Genomic DNA, 20878 nt, shown 5'->3' with positions numbered 1-20878 from the left:
GAACCAGTTCTTTTGTATCAACAGCCAAATGGTGAAACCAGTCAAACGCACAGAGAACATGAAGAAACTCCAGCAAACCAGGGCCTCACTATGCAAAAAAAAAAAAAAAAAAAAAAGATGAAAAACACCGGGGATAGTGTTTAAAATAGAAAGAATCTATTGAAGTACGTCACTGACACATTCAGTGTTCAAAGCCTCAACTTGGGCTCAAATCATCAGGGGCGTGTAAGCTTCAGAGGCTTACAGAATAATAATCCAACAACAGCCAGAGCGGAGAACATACCATGAGAGATCAGTCAATACATATAAATAATTACTGTGCTTCAGCAGAGAACAGACGAAGAAGGAAGAAAACCCATGGAAGAAACAAAGAAACAAATCGCTCCTGCGCCAGTAGTCTGTCATCTGTCTTTTTTCCCCAACTGGAGACTGCCTTTCCAACCGTTACTTTCATGTTAGTGTGGCGTTCCTTCCAGTTCACAGACAGGTCAACGTCTCCCTGAAGAGCTTTCAAAGGGCCGAGGAAGTGATCGGCAATACGGAGAGAGGAAAAATAGCAAGGCGATAAAATGACAGACAAATTAGAGATGAGTTCAGCATCCGCATCAACGGGAACATCCGCCGTCTTCTCAGCTGCAGCATGAATTCATTGTGGAAATGACTTGGTGTTTATAACTTGGAGAGCAGTTTTGCCTGAGGGCTGAGCATGAGCGTGATCACAAGACGTCTACATCTTTTATAAAACACACAAACGTCTCCATTACTGGCTTAGAATACTGATTCCCTGCCTCCAGTGGTTTTCAACAGCCAGTTTGAATGTGTGGGTAAAGGTTTAGTTCACAATATGGCATAAAAATACCCAATATTTTTATCGAAGAAATAAAAAACAGGGGCAGTCCTAGTTTTATGTATTTTAGCGATGGCAACTGTTGCACTATAGTGGACGGTTCCCAGTTCAAACCCCACCCCTGCCACATTTCTCTCTGGGGTTTTTTTTTTTTTTGTCTTGGTGGATCAAATGGGATTTATTTTCATCGCGAGCAGATCACTGAATATACGTCAAATGGCTGAACCCTGGCGGTAATATATTTCTTTTTTTAAAAACTTACTTTTCTTGTTGGGACAAAGTGCTGGAGTTCTCTTTGAGCAGACAAAGACTGAGGGACTTCTTTTAAGAAGGCAGTGGATATTCTTCCGTGACTTACTTTGGCTATTTGTCTGGAACACGCTGTAATTGGTCTGGAACACACTGCAATTGGTTGAGCATGATGACGTCATCAGGTGACCCACTTTAGCGGGTCACTGGGTTTTTAATACTTTCGTGATACTTTTTTTTTTTTTTTGCTGTTTCTAACACTACCCCTTCCCCTAATCCTAACCATAACACACCCCCCCCCCCCCCACATCACTCTCCCTTCTCCTAGCTCTAACCATAACCCCCGTGTCACTCTCGTTCTCCAGTCACAGCGTGTTCCGGACAAATAACCAAAGTAAGTCCTCTTCTGGTCATGGAAGAATATCCACTTTGTTTTAAAAATGCTGCATTTCTTCAGTAATTTCCACGATAGAAAATTAAAATATTTCCCAGACGTCTTCCAAAAAAAGAACGTCTTCTCGTCAGGCTGTGATGATGAATCCGACTTAAATGACGCAACAGTTCAGATTAAGACTTTATATTTATTCAGTGTGTGAATGGTTTTAACATTTTAAACAGTCAAACTATGAATGGCTGCAGAGTCAATCAATGGGCAGCAGTGGGTTAGTGCTTGAACCATTATTTTGGTACCACAAGCTTTGTCTGTTAGGCGCAGAGCAACACAGCGGCGTGTCTTTTAAAAACACACAAACACAGTGCTTTGCTTTAAATACACAATACGTCTATTGAATGAATTAATTAATTTATTTGGCATGCAAAGATCCAAAAACAAGAAACTTACAAAGAAAGAAAAGAAAATAATCCATCAACACACCATGCTCCCGAAAGGGTGTAGGCATAAGCAAAAGCTTTAACCCTTTAACCAAAAAAAATCAAAATTATATGGATGTATATAAAATTATACATATGGGTGATTCTTAGACTACGGGCACTTATTATGTCCTTTAATCATATTGTATGAAAAACGGAAAAGAGGGGAAATGTCACACTTTTATAGTTATCTTTACAATGAAAGTGTGTTAAGAAATTTGTTCTAGTAGTCTATGATGACTTTTTCACCTTTTTTCAGCATCATTATATGCAAATATTGCCGTTTTGTGCTTGTCCCACACCCAGACTTTTGATCTTCAATGATAAAAATGAATGGTAAAGAAACGTTTTTGCTAATGTTTTAAAATATCTCTGAATAAAATATCAGTAAAATAATCAAAACATAATTGGGGTATTCAATGTCATACAACTGTTGTGATTTTTTTTAAACAAAATGTAGTTGTCCCACACTATTGCCGTAATTTCCACCACAACACTGTAATGTCCCTAAACAGTTTGTATGAAAGATTGTTTGGGTAGTTTCTATGGAGATAAACAGTGACATCAGAGCACATGTATATAGTGCCAAATCACAACAAACAGTTGCCCCAAGGCGCTTTATATTGTAAGGCAATGGTGTGGTGGAAATTACATTTACAAGGCCAATAGTGCCCGTAGTTAAAGAATCACCCATATACCCATGATAACTAATAGAAAGTATACTAAATTAATCCCTGAACTAAAATTACAAAAACACCAAAAACAAAACAAAATCGATAAACCTAAGTCATCATGCTATATATAACAAGTAATCAAGTAATTTTTGTAGAGCCTTTTAAAGCCAACCAAATTACCAAGTGATTTTTATGTTATCCAGGCAGTTATTCCAAATATTAACACCTTTAACAGAAACACAATGAGTTTTTACTGTTGTTCGAATCTCAAATAATAATGTTCTTCGCAAATTATAACTGGAGTCCATCATTTTAAACAGGTCCTGGACATGTGGTAAAAGTTTATTTTTTACTTTAAACTATTCCAGGTGATCATCGCGGACCCTCTTCCTCTTAAATGGCTTTATTTGAATCAGTGTCCTGTTTTAAAAAGTTCCATCTTCTGCTGCCTGCTACAGCATACTGTATCGTCGTCTTCATTTTTCTTGGGAGCGTTACAGCGCCACATACAGGTCAGCATATGCAGTGTTTTCAGTGTCCCACAGCTGATATGGAACATTAACTGGTTTGGGAATTTCAATTTTGGAGTGGAATCCAAAATTTGTAATATTAAAATGCCGTTTCTATTCAGAATGAACCAGTGGAGGTAAAGCTGATAATCTAAACTGCAAGCACATCTCAGCTGTTTACTTTCTACTCCATTGTGGCAGTGTACAGAGGCAATAAATACAAAAAAGTGTGTCAGTGCCAAAATATTTATGGACTTGACTGTACATTCTGTTCCATTTCCATTCATTAACCACCATGATTGCATTCAGTCCAGGAGCTAAAACCACACGCAAGCAAATCCAAACAAATGGTTACAGGGATACACAGCTTTATGGGGACAGAAAGAGACACGGAGCGAAAAATCCTTCAGCAGAACGAACAGGATCAGGCCTACCGCTGAGACGCAACGTGACAGTTTGTTTGCAGGCTCCTCAATCCGACACCATTTTAACAATTTGGCTCCCGAGGTACCAGCATTTGCACTTACAGCAAACAAATCGACTATTTTAAGGCAGATATGTGAGGAAAGAGAATAACCTAAAAAGCAAAGCTGCATATAAAAAAGAAACAGCGTATGCTTATGCTCTCAGGCCAGTCACACACTTGACTTATAAGGATGAATTTCTCTGAATACTAAGGCAATTACATTTCCCCCAAAATAATACCTGCAAACAGCAAAATATCAACCCGTAATAAATTTTAATATATCCACACTTGTCTTATGTATGGATTTATAAAATGTTACAGTAGATATTTCAGCAAATTCAATATGTTCAAATTCAATATCTGCTGAATTTCATTTAGAAGCACAAGACTGAGATGTTCTATAAAAAACGATCCCTGCTGTGAGAAAATTGTGCAATATATTTGCCTCATCAATAATGGAAAAACCGTAGCAGCCAGCCCCGTTAAAGTTTTCACTGATTCCAAATTTAGCCTTAGCTGGTGCTACGTGAACGGTGTTGCACACAAACAGAGCTATTGTGCTCCGTCTCTGCCATCTGTGGAGAGTTTTGAGCCAGCGGGTGGGTCCACCTCTCCCGGGACTTGCGGTGGAACAGATAGACTCTATTTGGATCGTGTGCTGTCGACCCAAGAAGACCAAACGTCTGTGTACTGATCAAGCGCAGACCGCGTGAACACACCCTGAGTGACACAGGAGAGGGAGACTAATATTTGAGTTTTAACATTTTTCTTAATATTCTACGAAAAAAACACCTCTTCCAACTTTTTAGAGAGGTTTGTGTGCTTTATGGTTTTTGGCGAAGGGTTTTACAGCCAGATGCACTTCCTGATGCTAATTCCCAATTTTATCTCTGCTTTGCACCAGGAGCAATTTGGGTTTCATTGTTTTGCACAAGGACAAATCGAGGCATAGATTTCAAACACTGACCTTTGAGTGGAAACCAGCCCTATTTCCTGAGCTACTCCATGGAATAAACCTGTTTTTCTTAACTTAACGTCATTAGTCATGCTATGTGTTACTTAGTTCAAGCACCCAAATGTTACGCTGTGTCCTGTATGCATGTCACCTAGTTATGCCGTATTATCTAATTTTAGAAAATTCTGTCCAAAAAACAGTACTGTAACAGCCTGATGTGATCCATAGTAAGTTGCCAAACAACACTAGGCTTGTCAAATTCTATCCATCCATTTTCTATACCCACTTACTCCAATTAAGGCTCACGGGGGGACTGGAGCCTATCTCAGCAGTCATGGGGCGAGGTGGGGTACACCCTGGACAGGATGCCAGTCTATCTATCGTAGGGCCACATAGAGACAAACCAACACATTCACACCCGCACACACTCACACACACCTAGGGTCAATTTAAAGTAACCTCCATGTCTTTGGATGTGGGAGGAAGCAAACACAGGAGAACATGTAAACTCCACACAGAAAACCCCCAGGTGGGAATCAAACCCACAACCTACGTGCTGTGAGACAACAGTGCTAACCACTAAGCCAGATGCCCTTCCTGACACAACTCCAGAGAAACATACCCAGCCCCTGGTCTTCCTAATACATCTCCCATCCAAGTAATAATCAGGACCTATCCTGCTTAGCTTCTGAGAGCTGTCAGGATCAGGCTTATACAAAGCAGAGCGACTGAATGTGGTGTTAATGCCATGTACGTGATCTAATTTCAGACATTTCTGTCCCACCAAACAGTCCAAAGAACAGACGTAATTTCTAGTAAGGTGTCCGACAATACTAGACAACCTCAGAAATTCATTCCTTTTGAAACAAGGTGAAGTCTATGTTTAGCTTGGCTAGTTGGGAAAAACTCTTTGCTTAACCTGGTAGCATGTCGGTCTCGAGAGCAAAATGTCTGGTGTTTGAACCCCACAGGAGCCATAAATGTCTGTCGCTCAGTTAGACTTTCATGTAATTCAAAATTTAGTAGTGTCTACCCATAGTAAAATAGTATTCTGTTAGCTAGTAATAGCTACATTCGCTAACTTTCTAAAATTATCTCCCACCAAACTGTCCTAAAAACATGCTGATGTAATTTATAGTAAGTTATCAGACAACAGGTATAAGACAATACTAGATGGTACAAATTCGTTCCTTTTATATAATTGCAAATTCAGTCACTGCTAGTTAACCACAGTAAAACAGGTATTATATTAGCTTATAGTGTCACATCATTTGACTTGATGAAATCCTGTTCTACCAAATTGTCCTAAAAGTAGACTGATGCCACTTTTTAGTTAGTTGTAAGACAGTACTACTCAGTACAAATTCATTCCCTTCATATAAATAGTAATGTAGTAGCCATCAACTGTGTTTGTAAAATACAAGTCATGTTAGCCACACTGAAAAAAGAGAATGTTTGAACCAACTTAAAGTGTTACAACTTGTAAAAAACCTGAATGAATTAAGTTGTTTGAACTTAAGTTTGAAGGTTAAATCAACTCTAACTTACAAACTTATGTTCAAACAACTTAATTCGTTCAGGTTTTTACAAATTGTAACACTTTTTTAAGTTGGTTCAAACATTCTCTTTTTTCAGTGCAGTAATGCCATATTATCTCCTTTTATAAAGTTCTGTCCTACAAAACTGTACTAAAACAGACTGATGCAATTCCTAGTAAGTTGACAATACTAGGCAGTACAGTGTTTTCATATAATTTGAATTTAGTCATGACAGCAGCTGTGCTAGCTAGAATAAAATGGTGTCATGTCACCTACTAATGCCACATTATCTACTTTTATAAAGTTCTGTCCTAAAAACTGTACTAAACACAGACTGATGTCATTCATAGCAAGTTGACAATACTGGGCAGTACAGTTATTTCATATAATTTAAATTTAGTCATGACAACAGCTGTGCTAGCTAGAATAAAATGGTGTCATGTCAGCTACTAATGCCATATTATCTCCTTTTATAAAGTTCTGTCCTACAAAACTGTACTAAAAACAGACTGATGTCATTCATAGCAAGTTGACAATACTGGGCAGTACAATTATTTCATATAATTTAAATTTAGTCATGACAGCAGCTGTGCTAGCTAGAATAAAATGGTATCATGTCAGCTACTAATGCCATATTATCTACTTTTATAAAGTTCTGTCCTATATAACTGTACTAAAAGTGTAATTTCTAGTAAGTTGGCAATACTGGGCGGTATCCTTTCATATAATTTAAATTTAATCATGGTCAGCAGCTGTGCTAGCGACAGTAAAATAGTATTGCGTCATCTACTAATGCCACATTGTCTAATTTTATAACATTTCATCCACATGGTCCGAAAAACTAACAGATATCATTTCTAGTGAATTGTCAGGCAGTACAAATTCATTCCTTGGTGGGGACCCAGAATTACGGTTTCAGGTTTGTGGACTTTCCTACAAGTCCTAATTAGCTTGCATATTTATTATCATTTCTTAAATGTCTCCACGCAACAGTTTTTTAATCCAGATATGAGCCAGTACTCATAAAATAATCTACGAGACAGCTTTATAAGTTTCATTATTTAAAAAAAAAAAATCTAGTAAATAAGATTACTTCAATACGACTTTGTGTGAGTATGTTTCTTTGGTATTTTGAGTATTTTGAGCATGTGACCAGAAACACAACATTTAACAGTTTATGGGAGATGTTGAGAAAAGGTTTGGAAGAGACACAAACACGTGAATAAATACACTAATCCAAGGATGAGTCAAGCTGCATCTGGAACTAGCATAGGGTCCGTGTTTCCTCTAGGCATCCTGGTGTTTGTTAAGAACACTGCGAGTGTCTGGCTACCTGCTCGACCTACGTTTTCCCACATTTGGTGTGTCATTCCACATCACACGGAGGAGCAGTCCTCATCCTGTTTGGTCTGCTTTGAACAGAGGCGGCTAAAACATATCGCCTCAGTGGGAAACAAGGGATTGTGTCATTCTGTGTGCGCGCGCGAGTGAAGGATTAGTGACAAACAATGTGCATAGTTATGGTTCTGCTTAGAAGGCACAGCTGTGCATGGCTGGGTCCAGCTGTTTTTCTTAGCTTTCAACTACCTCCAAGAATGAATTAGGGTTTAGTCCCAGTTCGACTCAAAAGGTTGTGAAGTTTGTTTTTGGATATTATAGAAGTGACGGTGAAAGATGTAAGAATAGCTCTGTAAAACTGGTGAAGTTTCTCTAAAATACCAACTTGGGGTGGAGATAGTTTTGCAGAAGAGTTAGACTAATTGCGCATTTTGTTGCGGGTGGTAACGTCATGTAGACAGCGGTATGTAAATGAGTATTTTGCAAATTAATGGCTGTAAGCGCAAAGTGAAATTCAATCAGCCACTTGCAGATATGCGCCTTGTGCTTCATTATGCATGTGCTCTACCACATAACTGAGCGTGTTCACGCACTGCCAGTTACAAACAAAATGTCCTGTTTCAGACATTTTATTATTACTCCATCCATGGCATTGAAGCAAACTGGTGAATAATTATGTTGTGTTCTGTCATTTCTCCATTTTGACTTGTTTATTTTAATAGCCAGTGCTTGAGCATGTTCATGCAGTGTGTCTTGTGTTTCACTAAAATGTGCGGAATATGTGTTCCACCTGGTACGCATGGAGACAGTTATTATTTCATTATTTAAGATTATATATGCCTGATGTATACAATGAATTTTTTTTTTTTTAATCCTGTGTACGAGGAGGCGGCTGCGTCTCTGCTGTTCTAGTCTGTCAAGTGCAATAAGTTAATGCCAAGGTTGAAGGCGTGCAAAATACAGAAGCTCTCAGGTGGACAAATCTCAAATTGCACATTCATGAAAGCAAACGTGCTAAATGGACAATCGCACTATTTTGTGCACTTGAAAGCTGCAATCCTCAGTGTGCACTGTAAATCAGCATGCATGTTTTTTGTTTTGTTTTGTTTTGTTTTTTGTGAGTGCTATAGTGTTTGCATACATTTTGACGTGCAAACCTTTAGTAAATCAGGCCAAAAGTGTCTTAGTGAGGTCCTGGACCACCAGGTGCAGCCAGAACAGCTTTGCTGCACCTTGGTATTGATTTTACAAGTCTCCAGAATTCTGCTGCAGGGATCGAAGATGATTCTTGTGACTTACATTCTCTAGTTTTGTGTTTTGAAGATGAACACCTTTGGGAGAGTTTGAAACAATGTGTTTCAAAGCACTCTCAACAATCATTCAGAAGCACAATTACTGGCAACACTTCCTTGCAGCCTGTGTTGATTTTTGCAAAACATTTAATTCAGTTGACCAGGCTGCCCTTTGGGATGTCCTCAGAATCTATGGTATTCCCAAGACATTGCTGGACATCATAGCCAGCTTATATATGGGCAGTGATGCCGGTAACGTGTTACTAAGTAACGCATTACTCTAATCTGACCACTTTTTTTAGTAACGAGTAATCTAACGCGTTAATCTTTCCAAATCAGTAATCGGATTATAGTTACTTCTCCAAGTCAGTGTGAGTTACTATTATTTTTTCATTGTGGGTCGATAGCAGCATTAAACTTGGTCCGTGGGCAGGAGGTCGGGGTTCGACTGAACTGCCCACTTTAAGCGAGCTGTGAGCTTTTCATCCGCGGTTTTTTGCAGCAGCTACGACTCGTCCTCACCTCTTAAAGCACGGTGACAACAGCACACCTGCACTGAGCTTTACAAAGACATTTTATGTTTTTTTCTCCTTTATTTAGAATTCTGAACTGAGCCGCTTCGTATCTGCTCGTTAAAAGCAGCTGATCCACCACGACGCGTCAACAACTAACACTATTTTCCACTCAAATGCACCTAAACTCTCTTTCTGAGGACCACATGATGTGAAAATGCAATAAAACTTTCTTACCTGTAAATCTGGTCATGTTTTCTGCATAAATAAATGTTATCCATTCTTTGTGCTCAAACGCCAAAGCAGGGGTGAATCCAGATGGAATGGTGGTGTGGGGCAAGGATGTGCCCCCCCCCACAACACTCCTAGATTAAAGGTCCAGTTTTGAAGCCTATTTTTTTACTACAACTACTAATACTACTTATAATAATAATTTTGACAAGTAAAATGTTTAGAGAGAATTTAAATGTTAGAAAAATGTTAGAAAGAATTTAATAGTTACATTTATAAACAATGTAAGTTAGAAATTGCAAGTTTTACTGTTACAGTGCTGTCAACAGTTAAATATGAGGTCAAGAAAGAGGTCTTTATTTTACTTTTTATAAAACAAGTATTTATTTTCATTGAAGTCAAGAAAGGGTGACTATAAAGTGAGTTTTGGCAAAACAGGTATCATTGTCATGTTGAGGTGGCAGAGGGTTGTTGTCGGCAGCTGGGGAAAGTAACTAAAAAAGTAACTAGTAATCTAACTTAGTTACTTTTACAATTGAGTAATCAGTAAAGTAACTAAGTTACTTTTTCAAGGAGTAATCAGTAATCAGTAATTGGATTACTTTTTTTGTATATGGGTACTGTTAGTGTTGTGTGGAGCAATGGTAGAATGCCAGAGTTTTTACTTGTTCATTCATTCATTCATTCATTCATTTCATAATGTTCATCTGGGATGTGTTGGGTAGGGTTGTGGAAACCACCGGGTTCGGTGCCTTTGTTGGTTTGATGTTTACCGAGTTTGACTTTATGAATGGTGCTGTGACCTTTGTGGAATCAATGGATACCCTAATTGTAACATTTGTGAAGCCGAGTGAGGACTCGGACTGTCTGAATTCGCAACTGTCCTGGATTGTGACTAAGATCCAGGCTTTCTATGAATTCATCCATAAGAAGTGTATCTTTAAACAGTCAACGTGTCAAATTTGTGGAGGTATTAAGTTACCTTGGCAGTGGCATTCATATATATTTGGGTCCTTGGCTTTTGTCATGGAAAGGTGCCGAGGAAGAGCTTATGCTGTCATGAGGTCACTGCACTGAGCACGAAGGTTCAAGTCTTTTTGGGTCCTGATGATTCCTGTTTTGCAGAGTAGTTGTGAGGCTTGGAGAAACTGATGTCTTTGGTACTAGGTCTGTTTGGAGGATTCTTAGGTATCGTTGTGTCAAACAGTTACTTATAGAGACAGATTAGGAGCACCATTTGTCTGTGAGGGAACATCAGCTATGACAGTTTTTTCATGGGGCATGTTTCTCTGTGCATGGCACAGAACACAGGTGCCTTCGTGTTGAGGACCCCAACAGTTGGAAAAGGTCAAGGAGATGCACCCATATAACCCAGCTGCAGCAGATATATGGTTACTTTGGATTGGTTGGACCGGTTGTCTCACAGCTTTTCCATAGCATGGTTGACATGGTGGCGAGTGACACCAGCATGTGTTCCCAGACTTGGTCCGACCTGTATGTCCCACGGTGTGATTGACATTGATGCTACTCTTCTAAAACACATTAATTACTGATAATATGTCACTCATCATATGTCACTTTTCCTCTCTCTTAACCTCTCAGGGAGGTCAGTTTTAAAAACTACACCTTACTGCAACTGGATGAAGAGTTCTCTCGAGGACGTGGTTTGGACGTGGGAGCCCGAGCATGGAAGGGAGGCAACGTGCTGCTTTTCTTCTGCGATGTGGACATCTACTTCACAGCTGACTTCCTCAACACCTGCCGACTGAACACACAGCCTGGTAGGACACACACACATGCACACACATTCAATGGCATGAATGGGTCATTTCATGAAAAGGGGTCACCAATATGTGACATGATGGTCCGTTTTTAATTTCCTAGCAGGGTGCTATAGACTGTAAGATATGAATATACAGACTATGGGGAATACATAAAATCCACTATCGAGATAAGTCATGTTATACTTTTTTTTGGATGGGCTCACGGGAAAGCCCCAGAGTGCTATTTTTGGCGGCTATATTAGGACTCGAGTGCGAAACAAAGGGAATATTGATGACTGTTGCTTTATTGTTCAACTAAATTTGATCTCACATTGGGTTTAAGACTCTCAAGAGTGGTGCTTTCAAACAACACAACTGGAGTTTGATTTATTGAATAAAATAGCAGTTTAGGAACATGGGTTTTAAATGTACTAGAGCGGGACACCAGGGGTTACATTCGACACCGAGTGATTAAGACACTGGTCTGTGGAGGGAAATTAATTTTACCATGTGCCCGCCCATGAAATCAGAAGTAAATTCAGATAAATTAGTTGAAGTGATTTCTGTTTATTTTTACCAAAATAATACTTAGGTGCTGTGTGTCGCAAATTTGGTAGGGTTTGGTGTCCCCCTTTTCAGATAAAAACTCAAAAAAGAAAAATTCCAAGATAATTATGTCCTCTATGTTATCATAGTTATTTAACCCTCTGGGGCCGACGCCGTCGTATATGACAGCTAAGACCAAGCTTTACTAAATTATAAATAACTTTTTAATGATATGAGATAGAAACTTACTTTTTTTTTTGCTGAAAAGTTAACTCCGGACTTTCGAGCCAGCCATCAGCCATCTTTGTACTCCTCATAGAAGCTGTGTGATGACGTGCGCAATTTGAGTGTCCAATCGGAATTGGTTCACCATCACATGGTTTTCCAAAATCCAATCATAGGGCAGATTTACCTCACCTGAAAAGCCAAAGATCGTTTTCAGGAGTGATGTGTTACTAGTTGGCCCGTTTGAATAGCCACCTGGGTGCTCCAATGAGTACATACTATTAGTACATACTCAGTGTGCCCTGCGCCATTACGCACAGCAATCAGTGGAAACATGAGCACACACGTGCTCAAACAAAGAGTGTGTAACTATCAGGATTGCTCCACTAGTTTGCATGTGAAAGTTACTGGATAACTCTGTTGCTTTCTCAGCATAAAGGGAGTTAAAAGGAAGTTTTTCCTTCCCACTGTCGCCAAGTGCTTGCTCACAGGGGGTCGTTTTGACCTTTGGAGTTTTTACGTAATTATTGTATGGCTTTGCCTTACAATATAAAGCGCCTTGGGGCAACTGTTTGTTGTGATTTGGCGCTATATAAATAAAATTGATTTGATTTGATAAAGCACTGTTTACCATATCAATGGACAAAAAAAAGACATAGACCATTTTGTATATATTGTTCAAAATGTGCATTTGTGTTTATTGTTTGAACCTTTTTGTTGTACAGTCTTTCACACAAGACCTCAAATTACCTTTATAAAGTGTCAAAACAGTTGTTTATTATAGTTTGCTGTGTGATTTGAATAAATGTGTGTGGAAAATGATTTTTCGCTTTATTTTTTCCTTGTCTATTTTTGATTGTAAACCTTTATTACACTTATAAAACACAACAAAAACATATATATTCTGAAAGCACAGGTTGTCCTGAAAAAAGAGACATAAAACTTGATTGTGGGATGCAGGGAGATCTGTTAACAGCAATAATAAAACATTTATGCCAGGCGAGTGAACTGTCCAAAAAATGCCCTCGGACCCCAGAGGGTTAATCTATATTTTATATTTTTACCTTGCATATAGGGCTGTTCTGTTTTTACTGACCAATAATGTTGGCTTGTGTAATGGTGACCCATATCCCAGTGTTGCTTTCTATCACCACTAACTGCCTTTCTCTCAGGTAGAAAGGTGTTCTACCCAGTGCTGTTCAGCCAGTACAACCCCTCACTCATCTACGGAAGTCCGGAGCACATCCCACCTGTGCCGCAACAGCTGGTAACCGCCACAAAACCATTTAAATCTTCTTTACAGAGGATGATCTGGAAAACATGGCACTGAGTGTTGTGCCACATGACAGAGGTGGAAATATTTCCACTCCAGCTGCTATAGCTGCACAAATCCACTGATGTATGTTCTTTTTGTCGTAGTCGCCATGTGTGTTGAGCTTATATTTTGACTCATAAACTCTGTAAGACATGTTTTTCTTTTCCCCTCAGGTAATTAAGAAAGACACAGGGTTCTGGAGGGATTTTGGGTTTGGCATGACCTGCCAATACAGGTCCGACTTTCTCAACATTGGTAAATATGAGAGAATAATATGTACAACACAATATGGTTTACAGCCACACGGGAAGAAAGGAAATAGAAATGTCGACACTGTTGATCACAACCCCTGGAATAATAATAAAAAAAACTCATTGAATCACCACATTCAGAGTATTTGTTACTTCCTAGCAGTGTTGTAGTCAACACTAAACTGGGACAAAGTCGTGACTAAGACCAGACAATAGTGAGACTGAGAGAAGACTAAGACTTTGAGGAATGAAACCAAGTCAAGACCAAGACCAAGGCAGGGTGAGATGGATCCAAGCCCAAGGCAGGGTCATAGTCCCTGAGCCAGTCAAAAATTGTAACCTAATCAGTACCACATAAGGTGATGAAATTACACTTATTCAGGACACACCCGGGAAGAGCTTATGGAGTTAGATATAGGTGGTTGGGTGAGACGTGGATGCAAACCAGTGACCTAAGGTGACATCAAGATGTCTTTGGTATTATTAGGTCTCTTCAGAGGATCTTTGGGTATCATTGGAATGACTTTGTGCCAAACAAAAGGTTAGTGCGACTCAAACAAGACACATCATTTGCATTGGGAGGGAACGTCGGCTATGACATTTTGGCCATGTGACATGTCTCTCTGGACATGATCCAGGTCACCGGTGCCTCAAGGATAGGACCCCAATAGCTCAAGAAGTCCAAGCAGCACCCATGTGTCACCCCCCTGCGGTAGATAAATGGTTAATGTTGAGAGGTGGGGATGGACTGGTCGTCTGCCTTGGTGGATGCAGTGACGAGTGCATGCTCCCAGACCTGACCCGTCCATTAGGTGATGGAACATGTTCAGCATTGGCAGATATATGCACTCGTCTCGTGGTCTTTTTTGGCATAATCTTCATAACATAATCTGATCACCAAAAAAAAGTGTTTAGAAATATGTTTATTCAGCCAGTTGACACTTCCAAATGTGATGTTTTCTTCCACTCATCAGTCCAACGTTTCTTCATCTCCACCATCTAAAACGTGAAGCTGACACTATATCCCTCCCCTTCTGTTCTCCAGGAGGTTTTGACATCGACATCAAAGGATGGGGCGGTGAAGACGTCCACCTGTACAGAAAGTACCTCCACAGTAACCTTCTGGTGGTCCGAGCGCCGTCACGAGGCCTCTTCCACCTGTGGCACGAGAAACACTGCGCCGACGAGCTTCCTCCAGATCAGTACCGCATGTGCATGCAGTCCAAAGCCATGAATGAGGCCTCGCATGGCCAGCTGGGGATGCTGTTTTTCAGGCAAGAGATTGAAGCTCACCTCCGCAAGCAGAAGCACCAGCAAAACTCCAACTCCAAGAAGACATGAAGTCACTCAGCTGAGTTTTCAAGTACAGCCGGTGAATGAAACTGTTCTGCAGGCAGAGGGACGCGCCGGAGGATGAAACAATGTGAAGATGAAGTCATTTTTACTGCAGAGTGCCAGTGCGGGGATAATGATTAAAACTTGTCTGTGAGTTCATGTCCATTCGTGTGTTCTGTAAATGCAGCGAGGCCTTTCAGAAGGCAGCACGGAGCCTCGATTTGCACTATAAAGTCTGTCTGAACCACACGCCTTCTGTGAGCTTACTGTGACTTCTGCAGGATGGCCAAAGTCCTACGACTTCATGTGTAGTCTAGTAGGGACCCCTATTGGTATGAAAAGGAACAACAAGTTGGTGAAGAAAGTTCATCAGCAAGCATCCTTTTGTTACTGAAGCCATCAGGCTGATCTGCTTGATTTTTGTTGTTGCTGTTTGTGTGTGTGTGTGTGTGTGTGTGTGTGTGTGTGTGTGTGTGTGTGTGTGTGTGTGTGTGTGTGTGTGTGTGTGTGTGTGTGTGTGTGTGTATACACTGATTTTATGGTAAGATGGTGCCCGGGGGCATGGAGGACTTGATGGCGATCCTTCTCTGATGCAGATTTTCTTCCTTTTTATCGCACTCGTGATCTTTTTTTTTTTTTTTTGAGCAGATATGTTTGCTATTACATCTTTATTTCACGTCACCTTATGACATCACAAAGCACATCACTCCTAAATGTTACAACACCCAGATATTTTTTTTAATTCTCCAAATAAGACCGCAAATGCAGGCATTTAATGCTGGTTTTGAGATGTTCTGAATTCATATGAGTTAGTTTTTCTTCTAGAAAATGTTGTTGCGAAGGTTGTAACATTAGCAGTGAACTGACAAAGTTGTGTCACTATTTTAACCTCCACACTAAAGAATTGGGCAGCATGGTGGATTAGTGGTTAGCCCTGTTGCCTCACAGCAAGAAGGTCATGGGTTTGATTCCCACCTGTGGCCTTTCTGTATGGAGTTTGGGTGGGTTTCCTCCGGATGCTCCAGTTTCCTCCCACATTTAAAGACATGCGGGTTTGGTGAATTGGAAACTTTATAATTGTCCAGGTCTCTCTTGCAACAGAGATCTCAATCTCAATGGGAGTAACCTGGTTAAACTAAATTAAAATATTATAACTTGCGGGATTTTAAAATTTGCTGGAAGTACAACGTTAATTGGTGGAATGGATTGTGAACATCCCAAAACGACATGAAAAGCCTTGTTTTGCAGAGGCTTTTTAGGAGCAGACCCTTCGGTCTGCGACACCGGATCATGGTGGCAGTAGACCAAGCAGCTCATCTCACACTTCCCTATCTTCTGCCAAGTCTTCTAACTCTTCCTGGGGGATCCCGAGGCTTTCCCAAATTAGCTGGGAAATGTAATCCCTCCAGCGTGTCCTGGATCTTCCCTAGGGTCTCGTCCCAGTTGGACATACCTGGAAGACCTCCATAGGGAGTTGAGCAGGTGGGATCCTCATCATATGCTTGAACCACCTCAAAGTGAAGAAGCAGCAGCCCCTCTTAGATATTTGAGGTTCTTACCCTGTCCAGGAGTGTCAGCGCAGATACCCAATGGAGGACTCTCATTGCATAAGCAACCTTGTTCTTTTGGTTATTACCCAAACCTCATGACAATAGTAAGGATAGGAGCATAAATCGACTGGTAAATCCAGAGTCTAGCCTTCTGGCTCAGCTCTTTCTTCACCACGACGGCCCAGTACAGCGTCTGAGGGTGATTCTTTAACTACGGGCACTATTGGCCTTGTAAATGTAATTTCCACCACACCATTGCCTTACAATATAAAGCGCCTTGGGGCAACTGTTTGTTGTGATTTGGCGCTATATACATGTGCTCTGATGTCACTGTTTATCTCCATAGAAACTATCCAAACAATCTTTCATACAAACTGTTTAAAGGGACATTACAGTGTTGTGGTGGAAATTACGGCAATAGTGTGGGACAACTACATTTTGTTTAAAAAAAAATCACAACAGTTGTATGACATTGAATACCCCAATTATGTTTTGATTATTTTACTGATATTTTATTCAGAGATATTTTAAAACATTAGGAAAAACGTTTCTTTACCATTCATTTTTATCATTGAAGATCAAAAGTCTGGGTGTGGGACAAGCACAAAACGGCAATATTTGCATATAATGATGCTGAAAAAAGGTGAAAAAGTCATCATGGACTACTAGAACAAATTTCTTAACACACTTTCATTGTAAAGATAACTATAAAAGTGTGAAATTTCCCCTTTTTTCTGTTTTTCATACAATATGATCAAAGGACATAAGTGCCCGTAGTCTAAGAATCACCCCTGAACAAAATCAAATGCAGCCATAATCCATCTATGGGTCTCATGCTCCAACTTGCCCAACTCATGAACAAGACCCAAGATACTTATACACCTTCACTTGGGGCAATAAATCTTTGCTTTGATTATTAGCAGATCACAAACCTACATGCTGCCACCTACTGTATCAGAGTGTGTGGAATCATTGCATTAATTATTCTAAGTCAATACAATACAGAACATGGCATTTTGACACAACTTTCTAAATTCAGCACTAAATGTTACAACTTTCAGGTTTTCAGAATTTGTTAGAAGTACAACATTAATTGGTGGAATGAAGTCTTATGTGAGGAATACAAACAAAAAAAAACATTTTTGTAACATTTAGGGTTCTGACTAAGCTCCGAGCTGAGGAGGTATGCACCCTTTGAGTGCTCCACCAGATCTTTAAATCTTATATATGTAGATATTAAATATATATATATGGGTGTCATACTGATCTGTAAAAAAATGATATATGGACTGTTCCTCCCAAAACTTTGAAATATGAAATTATTCTTTATTTAAATTCTAAACAACAAATCCTAAACACAAATGGACACATTCCTCAAACATTCAAACGTCCTTTGCTGTGCTGACACTGACGATGACGTGACGCGTCAGAATGAGCCGACTGATCTTTATGTTTCTTTTTATTCTGTCAGTCAAATGTAATTGTTGTCTACTTCTGAAAATAAATAAATACCCACAGAGCTGAAATAAGTCCAGGGTGCAATAATAAGAAGACAATAATGTGTATTATTGACCACACATGCTGTATGTTTAAAAATGTGCCAATGGTTACGTTATTAAATTTATCATTCAGTCACTCACAACGATATCGTTCTGTCTCATCATTTTGCTGCAGCTCGTCGTTCCATAAAGGTGATCAAACTGAGTTGTGCTTTTGGGGAGATAACCAAAAGGTAAAAATCAATAAAACGCCAACAAAATAAAGGCACTTTTTTAAAAATTGTGTTTTTATTTGTTGCTATTAACACATTTTGAAATTGAAATGTGTGGCAGGACTGACAGACAGGCTCAAGGTGGAAGTGGGGTTTCATCAAGGATCAGGTCTGAGCCCTTTCTTGTTTGTAGTGGTGATGGATGCATTTACAGATGTGATTTCCATGAACTCTGATCTTTGCAGATATTATTGATCTGTAGTAAATTAGGGTGCAGTTTGAGGCAAGCCTGGAGAGGTGGAGGTATGCTCTGGAGAGAAGAGGAATGAAAGAAAAAGATGGATTTGATATGCATGGATGGGAGTGTGGAGTGTGGTAGAAAAGTGTGGTTGGAACTATGAGAAGTGGTGATGATAAATGAGTTTAAATGCTCTGGGTCAGCTGTTCAAAGTGATGGAGAGTGTGGTAGAGAGGTGAAGAAGAGCACAGGCAGTGTCATTATAATGAGATTATATATTGGATAAACAGGAGGCAGAGCTGAAGATGCTTTTCCTTGGGAGTGACAAGGATGGACAAGACTAGGAATGAGCCCATCACAGGGACAAAGCAAGCAGAGAGAAAGTCAGAGGCGCGAGATTGATATGCTTTGGCTATGTGGAGAGGAGGGATGAAGGGTATACGGGGAGAATGATGCTGAGGATGGAACCACTAGATACGGAGAGAAGGGAAAGTTCAAAAGAGGAGGTTTGTGGAACTGGTGGGGGAAGACCTGCAGGGGGTTAGTGTGACAGAAGAAGATGTAGAGGACACGGTGAAATAGAGACAGCCACAAGAAGAGGAAGGTGACGGGAATCTTGTGGACCACATCTGCAATCATCAAAATGACCCGAGCACTCTTCTAACAGACACAGCATTAGAAAGCAGTCATGTGGGTCCATACCTGACCTGCTGTGGTGACCCTGAGCAAAACACTGAAATTTTGATATTTCATTGAAGCATCTCACAATGATAAAGCATTAAATCTATAAATGGTCAAAATTACTGAAAGATCTGTCTTGGACTTTTTTGTTTTTTGTGTGTACATTATAATTATGTTGCAGTGTGCTTCTATTCTAAATCACTAGATGGATGTAGTGAGCTAATAAATTTAGTTTATGAACTGCACTCAGCTGATCCTGTGCTGCTGTTCATGACTGATACTGTAGAAACCCATACATATATATATATATATATATATATATATATATATATATATATATATATATATATATATATATATATATATATATATATATATATATATATAATGTGCCACTTAAGTTAAATTGTCCTATTTAGGAGTTTTTTGTTATTGTTAAGTCTGAGTGCCAAATAAATTCATTCATTCATTCACTTAAACATTTTTACACCACCCCCTGTCTTTTCACCCCACTTTTTTAATGGCTTTTTTAAAATTATGGTTGGGGGGAGTTACCTCATTAAGCACCACCCAATATACCTAAAAATAATTATGATTATGTTTTTTAAAAAGCAGTTTACTGTTTTAACATTTTAATTAAACATTTAAGTAAAAAAGAACGATACACTGACATTTTAGACTAGTGTTTTTGTTGACATTTGAAATTTAAAGGTTGTCCCACTCTAACAACAACAATAAGAAGAACAATAATAGTAATAATTATAATAATAACAACAACAATAATAATAAGAAGAAGAAGAAGAAGAAGAATAACAATAATAGTAATAATAATAACAATAATAATAACAACAACAACAATAATAATAATAATAATTGTGCTTGCACCTGTTGAGATGCCACCTCAGGCACTTACTATGTTTCCAATGTTGATAGTTTCCTGTAGGGCCAAAACCAGTCCATGAAGTCAAAGGTCCAGATTGTACCGAGGCACAGATCTGAGCCAAGCTAGAAAAAATGTTTCTGCAACAATTCAGTTTCCCAAAAGCACTCTGAACACAATAATTCTTAAAAGGTAGATGTTTGGCACAAATATGACTCTTCCTAAAGATGACCATTTCAAGGATGATCAGTGAAAACAGGATTCACTTGAGCTCAATTTTAAGCTTCATGGCAAAGGCTGTGAATACTTATGTACATGTGATTGCTTAGTTGATTTATTTTTAATAAATTTGTAAAAAAAAAATTAAAAAAAATTTAACATTGTCATTTTGAGGTATTGTGTGTAGAATTTTGAGGGGAAAAAAATGAATCCATTTTGGAATAAGCCTGCAAAATAACAAAATGTGAAAAAAGTTAAGTGCTGTGAATACTTTATGGATGTACTATAGGTCAATAGATCTTTGTGCAACATAAAAGGCTGATAAATATTTACTGTAAGTTTTTCAATTGATCTGATGCATCAAAATTTAGGCGATTTCAACCAGTTTGTCCTCCTTACATGCCCTTGTAAATTGGGAACATGTATGTTCCCAACAATGGATTTTGCATTTACTGGTTTTTAAATTCTTGTCTAAACACCCTAGTGGGGATTGACTGAACCCACTCATCTACTTTTCATTGTACAAAATAGATTTTGCACAATATAGACACTTGAGCAGATCTATAGAGATGGCCTCAGTTGACTTTTGCCTTAGGACGTTACTGGGCACAAGCAAATGTTGCCCCTACGCCCAGATCCTTTAATGATGACCTTGCAATGGGCTTCCCAGTTTAATTTAAGCG

General features: G+C 39.2%; 1 protein-coding gene across 3 annotated transcripts in view; it reads left to right on the top strand.

Moving 5' to 3' along the window:
• Nucleotides 1–18198, top strand: part of csgalnact1a (chondroitin sulfate N-acetylgalactosaminyltransferase 1a) — a 70952-nt gene extending 52754 nt beyond the window's left edge. For 2 of the 3 annotated variants that reach the window (XM_034191655.1, XM_034191656.1), the window contains 4 exons: nt 11084–11262; nt 13188–13282; nt 13504–13585; nt 14627–16695. In XM_034191655.1, the coding sequence (XP_034047546.1) occupies nt 11084–11262; nt 13188–13282; nt 13504–13585; nt 14627–14922 (652 nt within the window). In that variant the 3' untranslated portion in view covers nt 14923–16695. Of the gene's footprint in view, nt 1–11083; nt 11263–13187; nt 13283–13503; nt 13586–14626; nt 16696–18187 lie in introns of those variants that run through there. The other variant, XR_004565914.1, reaches the window with a different exon arrangement.
• The last annotated feature ends 2680 nt before the right edge of the window (nt 18199–20878 follow it).

The sequence above is a fragment of the Thalassophryne amazonica genome, chromosome 17 (genome assembly GCF_902500255.1).
Source record: "Thalassophryne amazonica chromosome 17, fThaAma1.1, whole genome shotgun sequence".
NCBI classification, from domain to species: domain Eukaryota; kingdom Metazoa; phylum Chordata; class Actinopteri; order Batrachoidiformes; family Batrachoididae; genus Thalassophryne; species Thalassophryne amazonica.
This window is presented reverse-complemented; position numbering and strand designations above follow the sequence as displayed.